Below are 15,815 nucleotides of genomic sequence, written 5' to 3'. Positions count from 1 at the left end.
ACTATTGGAGTTGCCCATGGACTATGGGTAACTGGTATTAGGACTCCATTTTTGACTAGGCGCTCCAGGTCTGCTTCAACTTTTGGTCTGATAGCATATGGCACAGTTCTGGCCTTCAGATATTTTGGTTGGCTACCAGGTTTAATGTTCAGTTTCATGGTGATTCCCCTCATACTTCCCAGATCCTCTCCAAAAACAGCAGCATGTCTCCTTAATATATCAGTCAGACCTGTTTCTTCTTTAGTCATCCGGTGCACTTCTGCCCAGTCCAGTGGGATCTTCCTAAGCCATGATCTCCCCATTAAGGCTGGGTAATGGCCTTTCACCACAAACAGTGGTAATTCTGCAGTCCGTCCATTTAGTTCCACCTTAACATCAGTAGTGCCCAATAGGGGTACTGCTTCTCCTGTATATGTCTTCAGAATGATCTTTGTTGCCTTAAGTGGAAGATGCTTCAACTTTTCCTTATACACCGAGTCTGAGACCAATGAAATTGCTGCACCAGTGCCCACTTCCATGTGTACCGGTTTGCCATCCAACAGTGGGGTTACCCAGTATTCATGGGAGCCCCCTTTCAAAGACAAAACACAGCATGGTGCTTCTTCTTCAGACAAGGTGTCGCTTTGATCATCAGGCATCTGCTCGATGGTATGCAGATTTTCCTTTTTGGTCCGCCAGGCCACAGGCCTCTTTTTCTTTTGTTTACAGGCACGCTCAATGTGTCCTTTTTTTCCACACTGTCGACACACTAGGGCTACGTCTACACTGGCCCCTTTTCCGGAAGGGGCATGTAAATTTCACGAGTCGTCGTAGGGAAATCCGCGGGGGATTTAAATATCCCCCGCGGCATTTAAATAAAAATGTCCGCCGCTTTTTTCCGGCTTTTAAAAAAGCCGGAAAAGAGCGTCTAGACTGGCCCCGATCCTCCGGAAAAAGCGCCCTTTTCCGGAGGCTCTTATTCCTACTTTGAAGTAGGAATAAGAGCCTCCGGAAAAGGGCGCTTTTTCCGGAGGATCGGGGCCAGTCTAGACGCTCTTTTCCGGCTTTTTTAAAAGCCGGAAAAAAGCGGCGGACATTTTTATTTAAATGCCGCGGGGGATATTTAAATCCCCCGCGGATTTCCCTACGACGACTCGTGAAATTTACATGCCCCTTCCGGAAAAGGGGCCAGTGTAGACGTAGCCTAGGTTCTTACACCAGCATTCTGCGGCATGGTGACCTGTCTTACCACAGCGGTAACATTCGTGGCTCCCCACTGTTTTGTGAGTAAGTTCTTGGGACATTTTATGCACCCAGGGGGTGCACTAAGGTATTGTGCCTCCTGTGTGGCCAGTTCCAGGGAGACCACAATATCAATGGCCTTCTGTAAGGTGAGCTGAGCTTCTGTTAACAGACGCCTCCGTATAGCTTCACTGTGCAGGCCACACACTAACCTGTCAGGTATGGCATCATTTAACATCTCCTTAAATTCACAGTGTTCAGCAAGCTTTTTCAAATTGGCTACAAATTGTACAATGGTTTCACTTTCTTTTTGGTCTCTGCTATGGAACCTGTACCTTTCTGCAATTACCAGTGGTTTTGGAGCATAATGTGACCCCAGGATTTCCACAATGTCATTGTAAGATTTGGTCTCTGGCTTAACAGGGAGCAGCAAACTGCGTAGCAGAGAATAGGTCTTAGCCCCTACAACACTTAAAAATATTGGCACCTTCTTCTCTTCTTTAATGTCATTTGCAATAACAAAAAGTTCAAAACGCTCAGTATATACGTGCCATTGCTCTACAGTCTCCTCAAAAGGTCCCAGTGGCCCTGCTGCACTCCCCCCCCCCCCTTTTTTTTCTTTTCCAGTCTCTGGACTCCTTGATCTTAGTTTCAGTTTGCACAGGGTAGCAGTCAGTTCTTATCCCCACCTACCAGAACAGCCAGAAGGAGTTTGTTTTCTTACATTGACTTCTACTTCTTTTGTTGCTGGAGGCAGCACAGGTATCCCATCCTCGTCGCCACTTGTTATGTCGTGGGGAGTTTCAGAATATAGAAAGAAATCAGTGGAAAGGCAGAGAGCTGGAGTAGGTGCAAGTGTCCATTTTATTGCATAGCACAGAACTCACCAGAACAAGCCCAGACTAGCTGGGCTGACCCCAGTGACCTACTCAGTTACCATAACAACAAGATCTATATCTACAACCCAATATACAACAGCAAACACAGTCAGTAACGTAACAGCTAGAAAGTCCTGGTTCTGGTTCAGGGCAGGGCAACGCTCCAACAGTTTTAAATAGCTCACAGTGCTCTGGCCCTGGTTCAGGGTGGGGCAACAAACAAACAGTTAGCAGTTAGAGACCCTGGCCTTGGTTCAGGCAGAGCAGCAAACAAACAGTTTGGGTAGCCCATAGTTTGTCTCCTTACTCAGGAGCGGTCCTGGTTGCTCACCTTCTGTGGTGGAGAGGGGAAGACTGTCACCCAGTAGGTGGGTGACGGGGGGATGCAGGCCCACCCACTCCACTGCATCCCAGCCCAGGGCTCTAGAAGCAGCAGTGCAGCCTGCTGCTGGGTCAGCGGGGGCTCCAGCCTGAAACACACTGACCCGGGCATTTAACTGTCAGTACTGTTCCCTGGGCCACTTCCTCTGCATATACCTGGGCTTCCAACTGGTCACTTGGGAAGTGAGGGTGGCTAACATCCAGCTGCGGTCTGGGTGGTCCAGGCCAGTCCTCGGCTGCTTGCAGGTCCAGCGGCCCTAGCTGGTCCTTTGCTACCAGCCGGTTCAGGCATTCAACCAGTCCTTGGGGTCAGGCACAGTGGAGGTTTCAGGCCAGTCCTTTGGCCCTTGCAGGTCTGGTGGTTCCAGCCAGGCTCTGGTCTGGTGCAGGGGTACAGGCGTATCATCTGGGTCAGGTACGGCTGGAGGTGTCAGCCCGTCCTTAAGCACTGGGAAGCATCAGGGTTCAGGTCCACCTTCCAGGTCAAGCCTGCCCAGTGGCTCAGGCCAGTCCTCGGCCTCCCAGGCAGGGAGTGTTGAACAGACCCCTGGTCCCTCCAGAGGCTGGGCCCAGACTGAATCCTTAGGCTGGGCTTTAATATCTCTGGCCCTGCCTCCTGGTTTCCTGTCAGGTGGCTGGGCAGAGTCAGGCTCAGCCCAAAATGGCTCCCAGAGGGGTTCCTCCACCTCCAGGTCAATCGGCAGCTACTCCGCTCCACTACAGTAGGACTTCGGCCTTGGCAAGCATATAATCAGGTTTCTTCTGTTAAGATGAGGAGTTGCTATTCCTGGCGTGGAATGCTCTGTGTTTAACATCAATTAGATCCTGGATCTCCTTATCATTAGTATCAAACCAATCCTTCACTTGGTATATCAAAGGGTTTCTCCACAGGTTTCCAGGACAGTGGTTTTCAGAAAGGACCATGCCTAGAAACAATCCTCTGGTGCACCAATGCATGCATGAATGTGCACCACCAATGGAAACACAAAACCTAGCTGTGGGTGCTCTGCTAATCAGCTGGACAGTATTTGAATTCCTCCTGAGTGGCAAGTGCACAAGTTATAGGGAACACTGCTTGTAAGACAAAATGGAGGAAGCTTAGCTTATTGCTCTTTTAATCATTTATCCAGATGTAAACAGGATCTGAATCAGTGCTTCCATTGCAGCCAGCTGTAATCAGAAAAGAATCCTGGGTGCGGTTATGTTCACGCAGTTTGTTTAGACCTGCTAGGTATTCAACAGTTATTATGTTAATACAGGTCATGCAGAAATGGTAAATAAATCCTTGGTGTGGTTATGTAAATACCCTTCATGCAGGTTGCTCAGGCCTGCTAGATATTCAATTGTTAGAATGGTGTTTTACCTATTGGGGCCACAAATTGGATTAACTCTAAATGCAGGAATTGTAAGATGTTAATGCAATGCTTGCAGTTATTAGGAATGCAGAAAAGTCACACTGTGTTTAACTCAGTTCAAAGGAGAGAATCTGCCAATGTAAAGAATCTTGGATGGACAAGGCTTCCTTTGCCAGACTCTGTGAAGTCAACTGTGTGGAAGGGCAGAGCTCTGAACCAGCAGGTTGCATGTACTCCAGGCTTCAGCTGATTCAACTTGTTTTCTTCCCTCTCTTCCCCCAACACAGCCCGTTCTAATAATAGAACTAAACAGAGCCCATAGAGTCTTTTTATTATTTTAAAATTTTATTCCACTGAATGCTGTAATCTTTTGGCTGAACTGTGGGCCAAGAGCAGAAATCAGTAGGTTTGGCCCAGAGTCAAATACACCACAAGCCCATCAGCAGCGTCCAGTGAGGCAGCCGGTAGGATCAGCAGCAAGTGGCCAGCAGGTGGCTGGCAGGTGTGGCCAGTGGGGGCCGGGAGGAGTAGCCCATAGATGTCATTGCCACATGCTCAACAAGGGGAGATGTCATGATGATGTACCTATGAACTCTGGGTCTGCACTGTCTGGACAGAGCTATGAGTGGAGTGTTTGAAGTATGGTGGAAACCACACTATATGTGTAGGGGGTTGGACTAAAGATCTTTAAGCAGAAGACTCTGCCTTGCAGATTCCAGGGATGGTACCTTGCTTATGGGTATTTGTTTATGTTATGGGTTTTCTTTGTTTATGTGTGTTTCAATAGGTCGGTACTTGATTGCAGTTAAATATACTGTTTCTATCTCCAACTCAGTGCTTGCAAGAGGGGAAGAATTGCCTCTAAAGCAGTGGTTCCCAACCTTTTCCAGATGGGAACCCATTTTGACAATTCAGGAAGACTTGGTGACCTAAGGCAATTGAAAAATAAGGGGAGGAGAAGGGGCAAAACCACCTGGGGAGACACTAGGCGACCCTTTTGAAATGTAATGGAGCTAGATTTGGGTCCCGACCCATAGGTTGGGAAACCCTGCTCTAAAGGTACCCAGTGGGTAGACTGGAAGTTTCCCAGTTTATTGAGTGGGGGCTCAAGCCAGTTTGATTACGTTGTTGAGAGAACCTCCCTAGATACTGAATCCGGCCCTTCTGGCTACGGACTGCTACTGGCAGAAGAGTTACACAGTGATAATTCATTAGTGCAGTGGTTCTCAGAGTGTGGTCTGAGACCACTAATGGTTCATAACTGTCTTGCAGATGGGCTGTGGGCTTCAGGCTAACCCTCTGCAGTCTCCCCCTGCCCTCGGTAAGGTTGGAACACCAGTGTTAGCTTCACAATTCAGCGGGGAGGGGAGGGAGAAGGGGAAAGGTGCGGGATCCTTGTGGGGCAGATCCGGTTTGCAGGGGAAGGAAGTGGCTTAACATGCTGCTTCTCCTTCCCCCCGATCCCAACTCCAGCTGGAAGCTGCTTGCCTGGAGGCTTTCCCCTCAGCTCCCATTGGCCAGAATCATAGCCAAGGGGAGCAGTGGGAGATGGGAGTGTGGGAGAAACAGAGCCAGGTATGTGCCCCCCCCATACCTTCCCACCAAGACCCCAGCTTGCATCCGTACCTTTCCTCCCTTCCATACCTTCCACCCTCAGCCCATTCCTTCACCGTCTCTTTCACTCAGACTCCCCCCAATCCCATCCCACTCCTGAGCCCAACCTCCAACCCAGATCCCTTACCCTCACCCCACTCCTGCACCAGTGTTCCCTCTAAGCTGCACAGCAGCACAGCTTCACAGGTGATTAATCAGCCCCACCCAGGTGTTGATCCCCACATAAACCCAAACTGCAACGTGGGGAGCAAACAAACTGGCCGTGGCAGCATACCATATTATTAATAAATATTTTATAAACCTTTACCTTTTCTCTCTGCTGCCATGTCTCCTCTTCTTGCTTCATCGTCTCCTCTGGTGCCTGCTGCCCCCCAACGCCTCACCCTCCTCTGCTGTCTTGACTCCTGCCCTTCTAACTGCTCTCAGCCCTCCAGCAACCTGCCGTCCTCCACCAGCCCTTCTCTCCCCACTCCTCCAGTAGCCCCGCTCTGATCAGGTGAGTTACCCCTCCTCATCCCCTCTTCTAACATCACCCTCTACACACCTGCCCTGCCTCTCTCCTCTGGTGCTGGTCTCTCCCCTGCAGGTGTCTGCCCTTCTGTTTCATACCCAGAATCCCCTGGCACCTGCACCTTCCCTTAGCCCTGCACCCTCCTGGTTCTCCGCCTTCCCTCACAGCCTCTGCCCCCTTTGCCCTCTTTTTCCCTGATGCCCACCCCCTCGCAACCCTCTGCCCCCATTCCCCTCATGACCCTCTCTGTCCTCCATCTTGCTCCATCCCCACCTTTCTCATGCCCACCCCTTCTTTCAAGCCTTCTCCCAGCACCTCCCCCTCTAGCCCCAATGCCCTTCCTCTCTCCTCTCCCCACATCACCCTGTCCCCCTCCCACTGACAGCTCCCCTCCTGTCCTTTTCCTCATTGTCTGTACTTGGCCCCCTGGCATGTGTCTCACCTCCACTCTGCCTCTTGGTACCTTCCCCTTTCTTCTCCCTCCCTCTCCGCACAAGCCTCTTCCTCTCCCATCCCATCCAAGCCCCTGTCCCTGCCTCTGCCCCTGCCACCGCTCCCCTGCCTTCTGTGGGGCCAGTCTGCAAACCGCGTGCACGGCAGTGGCGGTGGCGGTGGCATGGCACTTTTCAGTTTTAAAATCCCGGGCGTGATGTCATGTCAGACCTAGGCGTCTCCCCGCCCACCTGCGAATGGCATGCACGGCAGGAGCAGCCGGCAGCGTGCACAGGTAAAGGCGGGGGGGAGCCAAGCCGAGGGAGCCAACTTCCGGGTGCAGGGGCGCAGGGCCCCCTTACACGCGGGACCCAATTCGGCTGAATCGGCTTAAGGCCGGCCCTGCTTGGGGCCATGCCCCAAACTTAAGGACTCTACTCAGAAGTAGGCCAGAATTCCTAGGTGTGGGGCACCAGCAGCAGGGGCCTGCATGCCTTTTCCACCCACTAAATCCATGACCTAACCACTAGACCATCCCGTTGCCAGGACAACCCAGCCACAAGTGGTGAAGACAGTGAGCATACCCAAGCCCCGTTGAAGGACCTTGTGAAAGAGACAAGTGAGTGAATGTAAGCCCAGCTCTTAAACAGAGATAGAGTGGATGGCATAGCAAAACTCCAACCAGCAGCAACAGCAGCTCTTATAACAGATGACCCAGCAGCAGTAACAGCTAACTAGGGAATTAGCAGCCCAACAACAGCAGCTAATGCAACAGGTAACTTCCCTTCTGCCACCCATGACCCCATCCAACCTGCCTGCACTGGCACTGGCATCTGTCATACTTGCCAAGATGGGGCTGGAGGATGATTCAGAGACGTTTCTGAAAACATTTGAGTAGGTGGCTTGTGGTAGCCTGGTGGGCCCGAGGCCAGCTGGTGGCCGTGCTGGCCCCATATCTGACTGGAGTAGCACAAACTGCATACCACGCACTAACCCCCGTTGCAGCTCAGTTCAATGCCAGGTCCAAGCAGTGATCCTTGGTTCCCTAGAAATCTCAGGGTATGTCTACACTACAGCGCTAATTCAAACTAACTTAGTTCAAATTAGTTAATTCAAACTAACTTAGTTCGAATTAGTTAATTCGAACTAAGCTAATTCGAACTAACAGATCCAGACTAAAAAACAGTTCGAATTAGCATTTTGATAATACGAACTAGAATGTCCACATTACGTGGACCCTGAACCGGGGTTAAGGATGGCCGGAACCAGTGCCGGCAGGGCATCAGATGAGGACTTAGAGCGTGGAGCTGCTGCCTCAGGCTAGCCGTGGGCTGTGCTAAAAGGGTCCCGACCCCCACCCCAGACAGACAGTTCTCAGGGGTGCCTCGCTTGCAAAGCAGTCCTGGCTTGGATTGCCCGGAGTACCCACACTGGGCACATCACAGCACTCGGCCATCAGACCGGCTGCACTTGCCGCAGGCTGCCATCTGGGGAGAGGGGGCAATTGGGGGGCTGCAGGAGAGCTTCCACCCCCAGAAGCCCGCAGAGCCATCCCAGTCCTCCCCATTGGGGGCTCGTACCCCATTCCTCCCTCACCACCTTCCACTTACCCTTCCTTAGCCCCCCTTCCTGATGTACTAAACAAAGGACAATTGTGTTCAAAAATAGAATCTCTCTTTATTGAACAAAACTGGGGGAGACTGGGAAAAGGAGGTGGGAGAGGGGAAGAGAGAGGGTGGGAGAGGGCAGGGCAACTAAAATGATCAGGGGTTGGGAACAGGTCCCATATGAAGAGAGGCTAAAGAGACTGGGACTTTTCAGTTTAGAAAAGAGGAGACTGAGGGGGGATAGGATAGAGGTCTATAAAAGCATGAGTCGGGTGGAGAGGGTGCATAAAGAAAAGCTCTTCATTAGTTCCCATAATAGAAGGACTAGAGGACACCAAAGGAAAGGAATGGGTAGCAGGCTTCAAACTAGTAACAGAAAGTTGTTCTTCACAAAGCAAAGAGTCAACCTGTGGAACTCCTTGCTGCAGGAGGCTGTGAAGGCTAGAACTAGAACGGCGTTTAAAGAGAAGTGAGATAAAGTGATGGAGGTTGGGTCCATGGAGTGGTATTAGCCAGAGGGTAGGAGTGGTGTCCCTGCCCAAAGTTTGTGGAAGGCTGGAGAGGGATGGCACGAGACAAATGGCTTGGTCACTGTCTTCGGTCCATCCCCTCCAGGGTCCCTAGGGTTGGCCGCTGTCGGCAGACAGGCTACTGGGCTAGATGGACCTTTGGTCTGACCCAGGACGGCCATTGTAAGCTCAGGGCTCAGGGTCGGGGGTCTCAGTGGACCACCTTGATTTTCATGCACACCTGCTCCTGGGTGGCCAGGCTGGCAGCTCTCCTGCCCTAGACAGCCACTTTCCTGTGCCTAGTGCGGAGATCGTGGACGAGGTCCACGATGTCCGCACTAGACCAGGCGGGTGCCCGCCTCTTGCAGGTGTGGGGGAAGTTGCAGATCCGGGGGAGGGGACTTCCCAATGCCCAGCACCACCCAGATGGAGCAGGGCCCCAGCTGGCCAGAGAAGGAGCCAGCCCTGTTGCCTGAAAAACAGAAGAGGTACACCAATGGCTTTTGGTTCCTCAGCCTTACCAGAGGGAAATCATGTGACTTGTCCATGCCATACCCACTGTAGGACACCTGGGGATGGAAAAGAAACTGGCCTGGATCTTGGCCTGCTTCTTTTGGCCCAGGGTCCACAGGGAAGTGGCAGACTTCTCAAAGGAGTTCTTGTTACAAACGGATGCCTCCGACGTGGGCCTAGGAGCTGTCCCACATCATGCGAAGTGACAAACACCTGATCCTCTACATTAGTTGTTTCTGAGAGAGAAAGCCTACTCTGTAATTGAAAAGGAGGTGCTAGCAGTGAAATGGGCAATGGACTCACTCTATTAGCTAATGGGCAGACACTACCCTCATCACAGACCACGCCTCTCTTCACAGGCTACATGAAATGAAGGACACAAACACCAGAATCACGTGGTGGTATCTCTCCCTCCAGCCTTTCTCCTTCTGGATCCAATACTGGGCCCATGTAAATGAAGAGTTTTTCTCTAGGGAGGGTGGAGCACAGCTGGAGGGGAGTGGGCAATCCCAATAGGAGTCATGAGGAGGGGGATGTGTGAGGGAATGAAGAGAGGAGGGCCTGGCAGTGCACAGATTAAACAAAGTCTTTTGGCTCAGCTAGCCCCATCCTGCTTTACCTGTAGCCAATGCTAGGCCTGGAGGGAGGATAAAAGGACTCGGTTAGGGCCTGACCAGCAAGGAGATAGGAGCAGGGTTCTACAGTCTTCAGGGCCTTAGCCAAAGCCCATCCAGTTGGCCTGCCACAGGAGGAAGTAAACCTGCAATCCCACTCTCTGGGACAAAAGGGGGGAGCCTACTCAAAACCCTCACTAAGGAGAGGGAAATTTAGACTCTTGGGACCATTCCCCAAACTTAAGGATTGTACTCAGATAGTAGGCCAGAATTCCTAGGCCTGAGGCACCAGTGGCAGGGACCTGCACCCCTTTCCTGCCAGCTAAATCTAGGACCTAACCATTAGGCCACCCTGCTGTCAGGGAGACCCAGACACAATGAGTTTATTCACAGGGAAGGTTAAAAGTAATAAATTCCTGTAAAAAGACTATAGATACTAACAAATAATGCAACTGTTGAAATTAGTTGGGCGTAAAACACAAGGAACATCTATATTCCAGAAATAGTGGGAACTTTTTCAAAATAGCGGTTTCCATCAGATGCAGGGGTTACAGTTTGATTCAATGGTTCTGAGCTTCCCCACTATAAAAACTGTCCCAGCTCCCCTGATAGTTCCACCTCTTCTTCCAATTCTTAGGCCTAGTTTCCATCTCCCTGTCAGCCTCCAGTCCCAGTCTTCTCCACCTACAGGCTTCTTGTCCTAATCTTCCGCCTATTCCCCCTGATCAGACACTTGTCCTTTCTGCATTCAATTTAGGCAGTTCCCTCCTTCATACTATGTGCCCAGCAAAGCAACACTGAGTGCAGGAGAGACAAGCTCTCAGTTCCAAGTGGGGGTGTAAGAACTGGAGTTACTGGGGGTGTGGCTGCACCTCCTGGCTTGAAATAGCAATACAAACTGAATACAAAGGTCACTCTTTCAGCACCCCCACAATACAAAATATTCCTATGTCCCTGATTCTATGGCCTTGATTCGGGCCTCTCCTGCAGCAGCTTCAGGGAAGTCCAGCTACAGCTCTAGAACATGCTGTGGGTAGATGGAATCTTAGGGGAGGTTAGCCGGGAGCATCTAGCAAGCATGTCCTGAGAACATTTGAATTGTGATTTTTCAAAAGCTATCACTTGGCCAGGAATGGCAAAAGACACAAACTCCCAATGCCCACTTAACTACAAAATTTTGAGTACCTGTTCCAAAGCAATGGGCCATGTAAGGAAAAGAGATCAGGTTTTTTAAAAAAAACATGGACAAAACAACATATTGACTAGCTGCCGTTTTAGAATCAGCTGAACCATTCTGACAAACATTTTCTTGAAGAATTCCACATGAGCCAAAAACTTCATAATAAAAATTTCTGTCCAAATAGTAAAACTTGAGCAATGGTACAAGCAACTGCATAATGGGAGGGGGCTAGGATTCAAAGCAAGAGTTTCAGCCAGAGCCATAACTTCAAAGAGCTGTCTACACAACAATGCGGGGAAGGAAGTTGCAGGAGAAACATTTTTTGGAGAATACCAATTTGTCAAAACCACAAGTTTTTAGCAAGAAGGAATTGGTTTCAATGAATTTAATATTTTGAAATATTTCTGGGAGGAAAAAGCTTCAAAACTGTCAAAATAGAATATTCTGATATTTCTGTAATCCAGGTTGTACCTCTCTATACCAAGACTCTCTGGTCTGGTAACACCTGTGGTGCAGCAAGAACACAGTTGTTCCAGGCTCAGAGAGTCCCGGAGTGCTGCAGGTGTGGGGCAGGCATCCCGGTGTGCTGCAGAGGGAGGAGGGTGGGAGCCCAGTGCAATGCAGCTGGGATGCCTGGAGAGGGTGGCAAGACCCTGGCATATAGCCCAGCTGGGCTGCCTGGGAGAGGGGAGCAGGTGCCTGGAAATGTGGTGCATGGCCCATCTGTGCTGCCTGGGAGAGCTGGGAAGACTGGTGGGTGGGGGCCAGTTGCAGAGGAACCAGAAATGAGGAGTGACATTATAGATATGAATCCCTACTCAGTTTTCTATTGCAGTTTTTAGAAAATATCATTTAAAAGTAAAAATGTTATTTGCAGTAAAATTGATGCATTAAAACATCCATTTATTGAATACAGTTTAATTTGTTTCAATATATACAGGAAGTCCCTGGGTTACGTACAAGATAGGGACTGTAGGTTTGTTCTTAAGTTGAATTTGTATGTAAGTCGGAACTGGTACATATTGTAGGGAAAACTCTAGCCAAACATTTCTCCAGAGCTCAGTTTTATTCTCCCGTACCTCACTTCCCTCAGTCCTTTATTCTCAAGCTGAGGTGTCTGCTGAGAAAAGCTGCTCCACGTCTCCCTGGTCTGCTGGGGGGGGGCACTAGCTTCGCATCTTCCTGGTCTGCGGGGGGAAGCAGCTAGTGCGGGGTTGCCTCACCCCGTTTGTAAGTAGGGATCCAATGTAAGTCGGATCCATGTAACCCGGGGACTGCCTGTATTTACAAGGCACTTAGCAGCAGAATAAGAAACTTTACAAAGATAATGGCAATAAAATATATAATAAAGATAATAAATGTGGAAATGCTTTATTATCTAAATAGCACTTATATCAAAGGTTTACTTTCTATTAAAATACTCAGGAAATTCACAAACTTCATTAAAGATTACTTAAGCTTGTTCTCATCAATAAATGAAACCATGAAAAATTAGAAAATGCAAAGTTAAGGGTTAAAAGGCTGTGGGATCACTTGTGTATATGCATTATGATACAGCCGTTATTACACAATCCAATATTTATTGTTGTTTTTTCCCCACAAGATCCTTGCTTCATTCAATACATGAGATAAATCTGCTATGGGGATTAATCAGTGTTGTGTAGTAAAAGAGTCTGTTATCTGCAGGACCCATGTTTTATTTACTGAGAAGTTGGAAGGTGTGAGTGATAGTAGGAAGAGAAATATGGTCTGAGGAGAGCTGAATGCCACTCTGCTACCAAATTCCTATGCAATGCTAAACAAATAATGTGTACTATACTTTTCACTTGTAATCACTTCTGCATGCAAAAGTCTGTATCATAATGCAAACACAAAGAAGGCTGACTCAAGGTTCCATAGGCAACATTATTTCTGGCCATTTTTGAGGGCACTTGACTTTTAAAATCTTTTTTAACTTTTATTATTGTATGTCCTAATTTTATATGGTTTAGTTTATTGCTGAGATCTGAATATGGTTTTGATTGGTTCAAGGGCCCCTGAAGTTCATGGAAAGACTCCTTTTGACATCATTGAGCTTTAGATCAAATTAACAGAACCCATCCACCTACTGCAGTTAAAATTGCAATATCGTTTCTATTTAATTTCTCTATTGTTACATGCTTATACATTTCTACAGAACTGATCTTCTAGGCTGAAATTTTCCATGCTTTGTTCTTGTCTATAGCTCAACATTTTAAAGAAAGACTGACCCATTTTTCCATTATGGGAAAGGAATAAAATATGATTTTTCTATTGTTAATGAAATCAAGCCACATTCTTTTCCCAGGCACAGTTACCGCAAAAGAGTGAAAACTGCCAAAATCATAACATGAAATTGTGTCTTCCTTTTTACCAGGACAGAAGTCCATCAGCTTCTTCTTCATCCTCCACCACCTCAAGAACTTCTACCAAAAAGTTTCCATTAAAGCACAAAACACGCTCAATAAATGTGAAGTCCCTGCAATCTCCAAACACTAAACAGCAATTTCATGGTATCAAAGATCTGGAGATTCGACTGCTGCAGGTGGAATGTGAAGAGCTCAAAAACCGACTAGCATGCTTGAGGGTAAATATAAAATCATGTCTGTTGTGAATGGAAAAGTGTCTTGTTCACAGTGAAGAATGTAATCTGTTAATTTTTGCTCTGAGTTTGTCAAGGCTGTTCCCCATTCTGGCACGATAAATGCAGAAGTGGGGCTCCAGAAAAGCACCCCAAAACCTGATCTATACAGGCTTTGGTACAAAAAAGCCTCCCCCCCAAATCCTAATACCTGGACTCTGGAGAATAAAAACCGCTGCCACCACCCAAGTATTCCAAAGAAACCAGGAAAGAGATCACTTGGGAAACCTCCTCCCTAGAACCTCAGGGGTATCTCAAGCCCTTTTCCCCAAAGAGCTTGAAATGAAAAGAGAAAAATACAAGCTGCAGTCTGTGGGAGCTGTCCCCTAGTCAGAGGCCGGCAGATACCCACAGACAGATTTTCCAGGACACAAAAATGAACCAATACCGGTTAATTAGAAAAATGAAAACAAATGTTTATTACCAAAACAAAACCATAGTTGCAAGCGTAATAAAGTGGCTAGATGAAAAAGAGCCATCAATTAATCTAAATAATCAGGGGGAATACCCTGGGCTCAGGACTTAGTTATAAAAAGAAAAACAGTTTTAAAGAGAGAGAGAGAAAAAAACATACTGTGAACAACTCAGACATCAGTTCCACATTCCCAAACCAGAAAAACAGTAAAGCCTGATGGATTATCTAACTTTGCCCTACTTACACATTTTGAGGAGACTTTTCTTGGAGAAAGACAGGCCTTCCCATCTCCCTGTTACTTGGAAGAAACTGCTCTGACTCAGACAAAGGAGGGAAAAGATAAAAATTCCTTTGTCCCAGTTTGAAATCCCTACCTGCATTGTTATTGGCTGATCAAATATCTGGCTAGGTTAACCCCTTAGCCACCAGACTGCTGGTCAGCCCTCATGGTTATGACAGAGTGAAATATATTTTGTTTTATTTTGATATTTAAACATGCAAAGTTATATGAGAGTGCACAGTACTCATTTTACTAATCATAGGAAGGGAGTTACTTCTTTGCTTGTGTCTGGTCCCCACTTGGACAGCCTGTAGGCTGTGGCAGGGCAGCTGCAGGTCACAAGCAGCTCCCAGAGCGCCAGTACCATGGGAGGAGTCACCTCAAGGGAATGAGCCTGGGCTCCCTGGGAGGAGTCACCACTGAAGCAGCACCATCCTTGCAACCTATGTAGCCTTGGTAATCTTTTCTCACCAGCCTCCCAGCCACATTCCCTAAGTCCCCCATCTCCTGCCCTGAACCCCCCACTGAACCCAGTGCCTTCAGCCTCCCGCTTCTTGTCCTCACTCCAGCACCCTTCAATCCCTGATCTCACTCTTGCACCTCCACCCCCTACCATGAGCCCCTCACCTTCTGTCTTCCTTTTCTGAGCCCCCTCCACACTGAACACTGTGCCCTCAGCTCCTACCTCGTCATCACTCAAGCACTGTTCATGCTTTCTTTGAGCTCTTCCAGCCCCGGTCCTGACTTCGGCAACCCCATCCCCTACGCTGAGCCCTCACCCTCTACCCTCACTCTGGGACCCTCCACCCCCAGCCATTAGCCCCCAACCCTCCCAGTTTCCTGCCCTCACTCCTGAACTCCCATCCCCTTTTTATTCTAGCAAAGGACAGATAAACTGCAAATATTGTCTAGCAACAAGCTCTAGCTATTAATACAAATGTCTTTTTTCCTTCATTTTTGAAAAACAAAATAATTTAACTAAAGCATGTACATTTTCCTTTTGTATTTCCACATAAAAACATAAGAACATAAGAATGGACATACTGGGTCAGACCAAAGGTCCATCTAGCCCAGTATCCTGTCTGCCGACAGTGGCCAGCACCAGGTGCCCCAGAGAGGGTGGACCGAAAATAAATGATCAAGCGATTTGTCTCCTGCCGTCCTTCTCCAGAAAAACATTACTTCACTAAAAGAATAAGCAACACTGGGTATCTCTGCTAGTTTTTTTTATAACACAGTAGTGTGTGTGGTCCTCATTGTGCTAGCAGCTATTCAAATGCATAGTAAGAGACAGTCTCTGCCCAAAGAGCTTACAATATAAATAAACAGGCAGATTAGTAGGAGGAAAAATGAAGCCATAGAAAAGTGAAGTGACTTCTCCTCAAAGCAGGTCTCTGACAGAGCTGGTCACAGACATCACATCTACTGAAACCCAGGAAACTACAGACTAGTAGTCAGTTTAACTTCTATGCTAGCGAAGATAATGGAGGAAGTATTTAAGAAATCCATTTGCAAACATCTGGAAGATAATAAGGTGATAGGTAGTAGCCAATATGGATTTGTAAAAAACAAATCACATCAAACTAATCTGATAGCTTTGTTTGATAGAATAACAAGTCTTGTGGATAAAGGAGAAGTAGTGGAGA

At 48.1% G+C, this 15,815-nt stretch overlaps 1 protein-coding gene and 1 long non-coding RNA gene across 3 annotated transcripts in view; one reads left to right on the top strand and one right to left on the bottom strand.

The window, feature by feature from the left end:
* LOC142825909 (uncharacterized) overlaps positions 1 to 14,211 on the bottom strand; it is a 97,914-nt gene extending 83,703 nt beyond the window's left edge. The window contains exon 1 of the long non-coding RNA XR_012900234.1: positions 14,134 to 14,211. This is a non-coding gene — a long non-coding RNA (uncharacterized LOC142825909). The remainder of the gene's footprint in view (positions 1 to 14,133) is intronic.
* Positions 1 to 15,815, top strand: part of LOC112544823 (uncharacterized) — a 195,415-nt gene that overhangs the window by 60,593 nt on the left and 119,007 nt on the right. For both annotated transcript variants that reach the window (XM_075918070.1, XM_075918071.1), the window contains exon 3: positions 13,211 to 13,420. In XM_075918070.1, the coding sequence (XP_075774185.1) occupies positions 13,211 to 13,420 (210 nt within the window). The remainder of the gene's footprint in view (positions 1 to 13,210; positions 13,421 to 15,815) is intronic.

This window comes from Pelodiscus sinensis, unplaced genomic scaffold (genome assembly GCF_049634645.1).
Source record: "Pelodiscus sinensis isolate JC-2024 unplaced genomic scaffold, ASM4963464v1 ctg93, whole genome shotgun sequence".
Classification (NCBI taxonomy): Eukaryota; Metazoa; Chordata; order Testudines; family Trionychidae; genus Pelodiscus; species Pelodiscus sinensis.
Note: the sequence above shows the minus strand (reverse complement) of the source record. Positions and strands in the feature narration are given on the sequence as shown.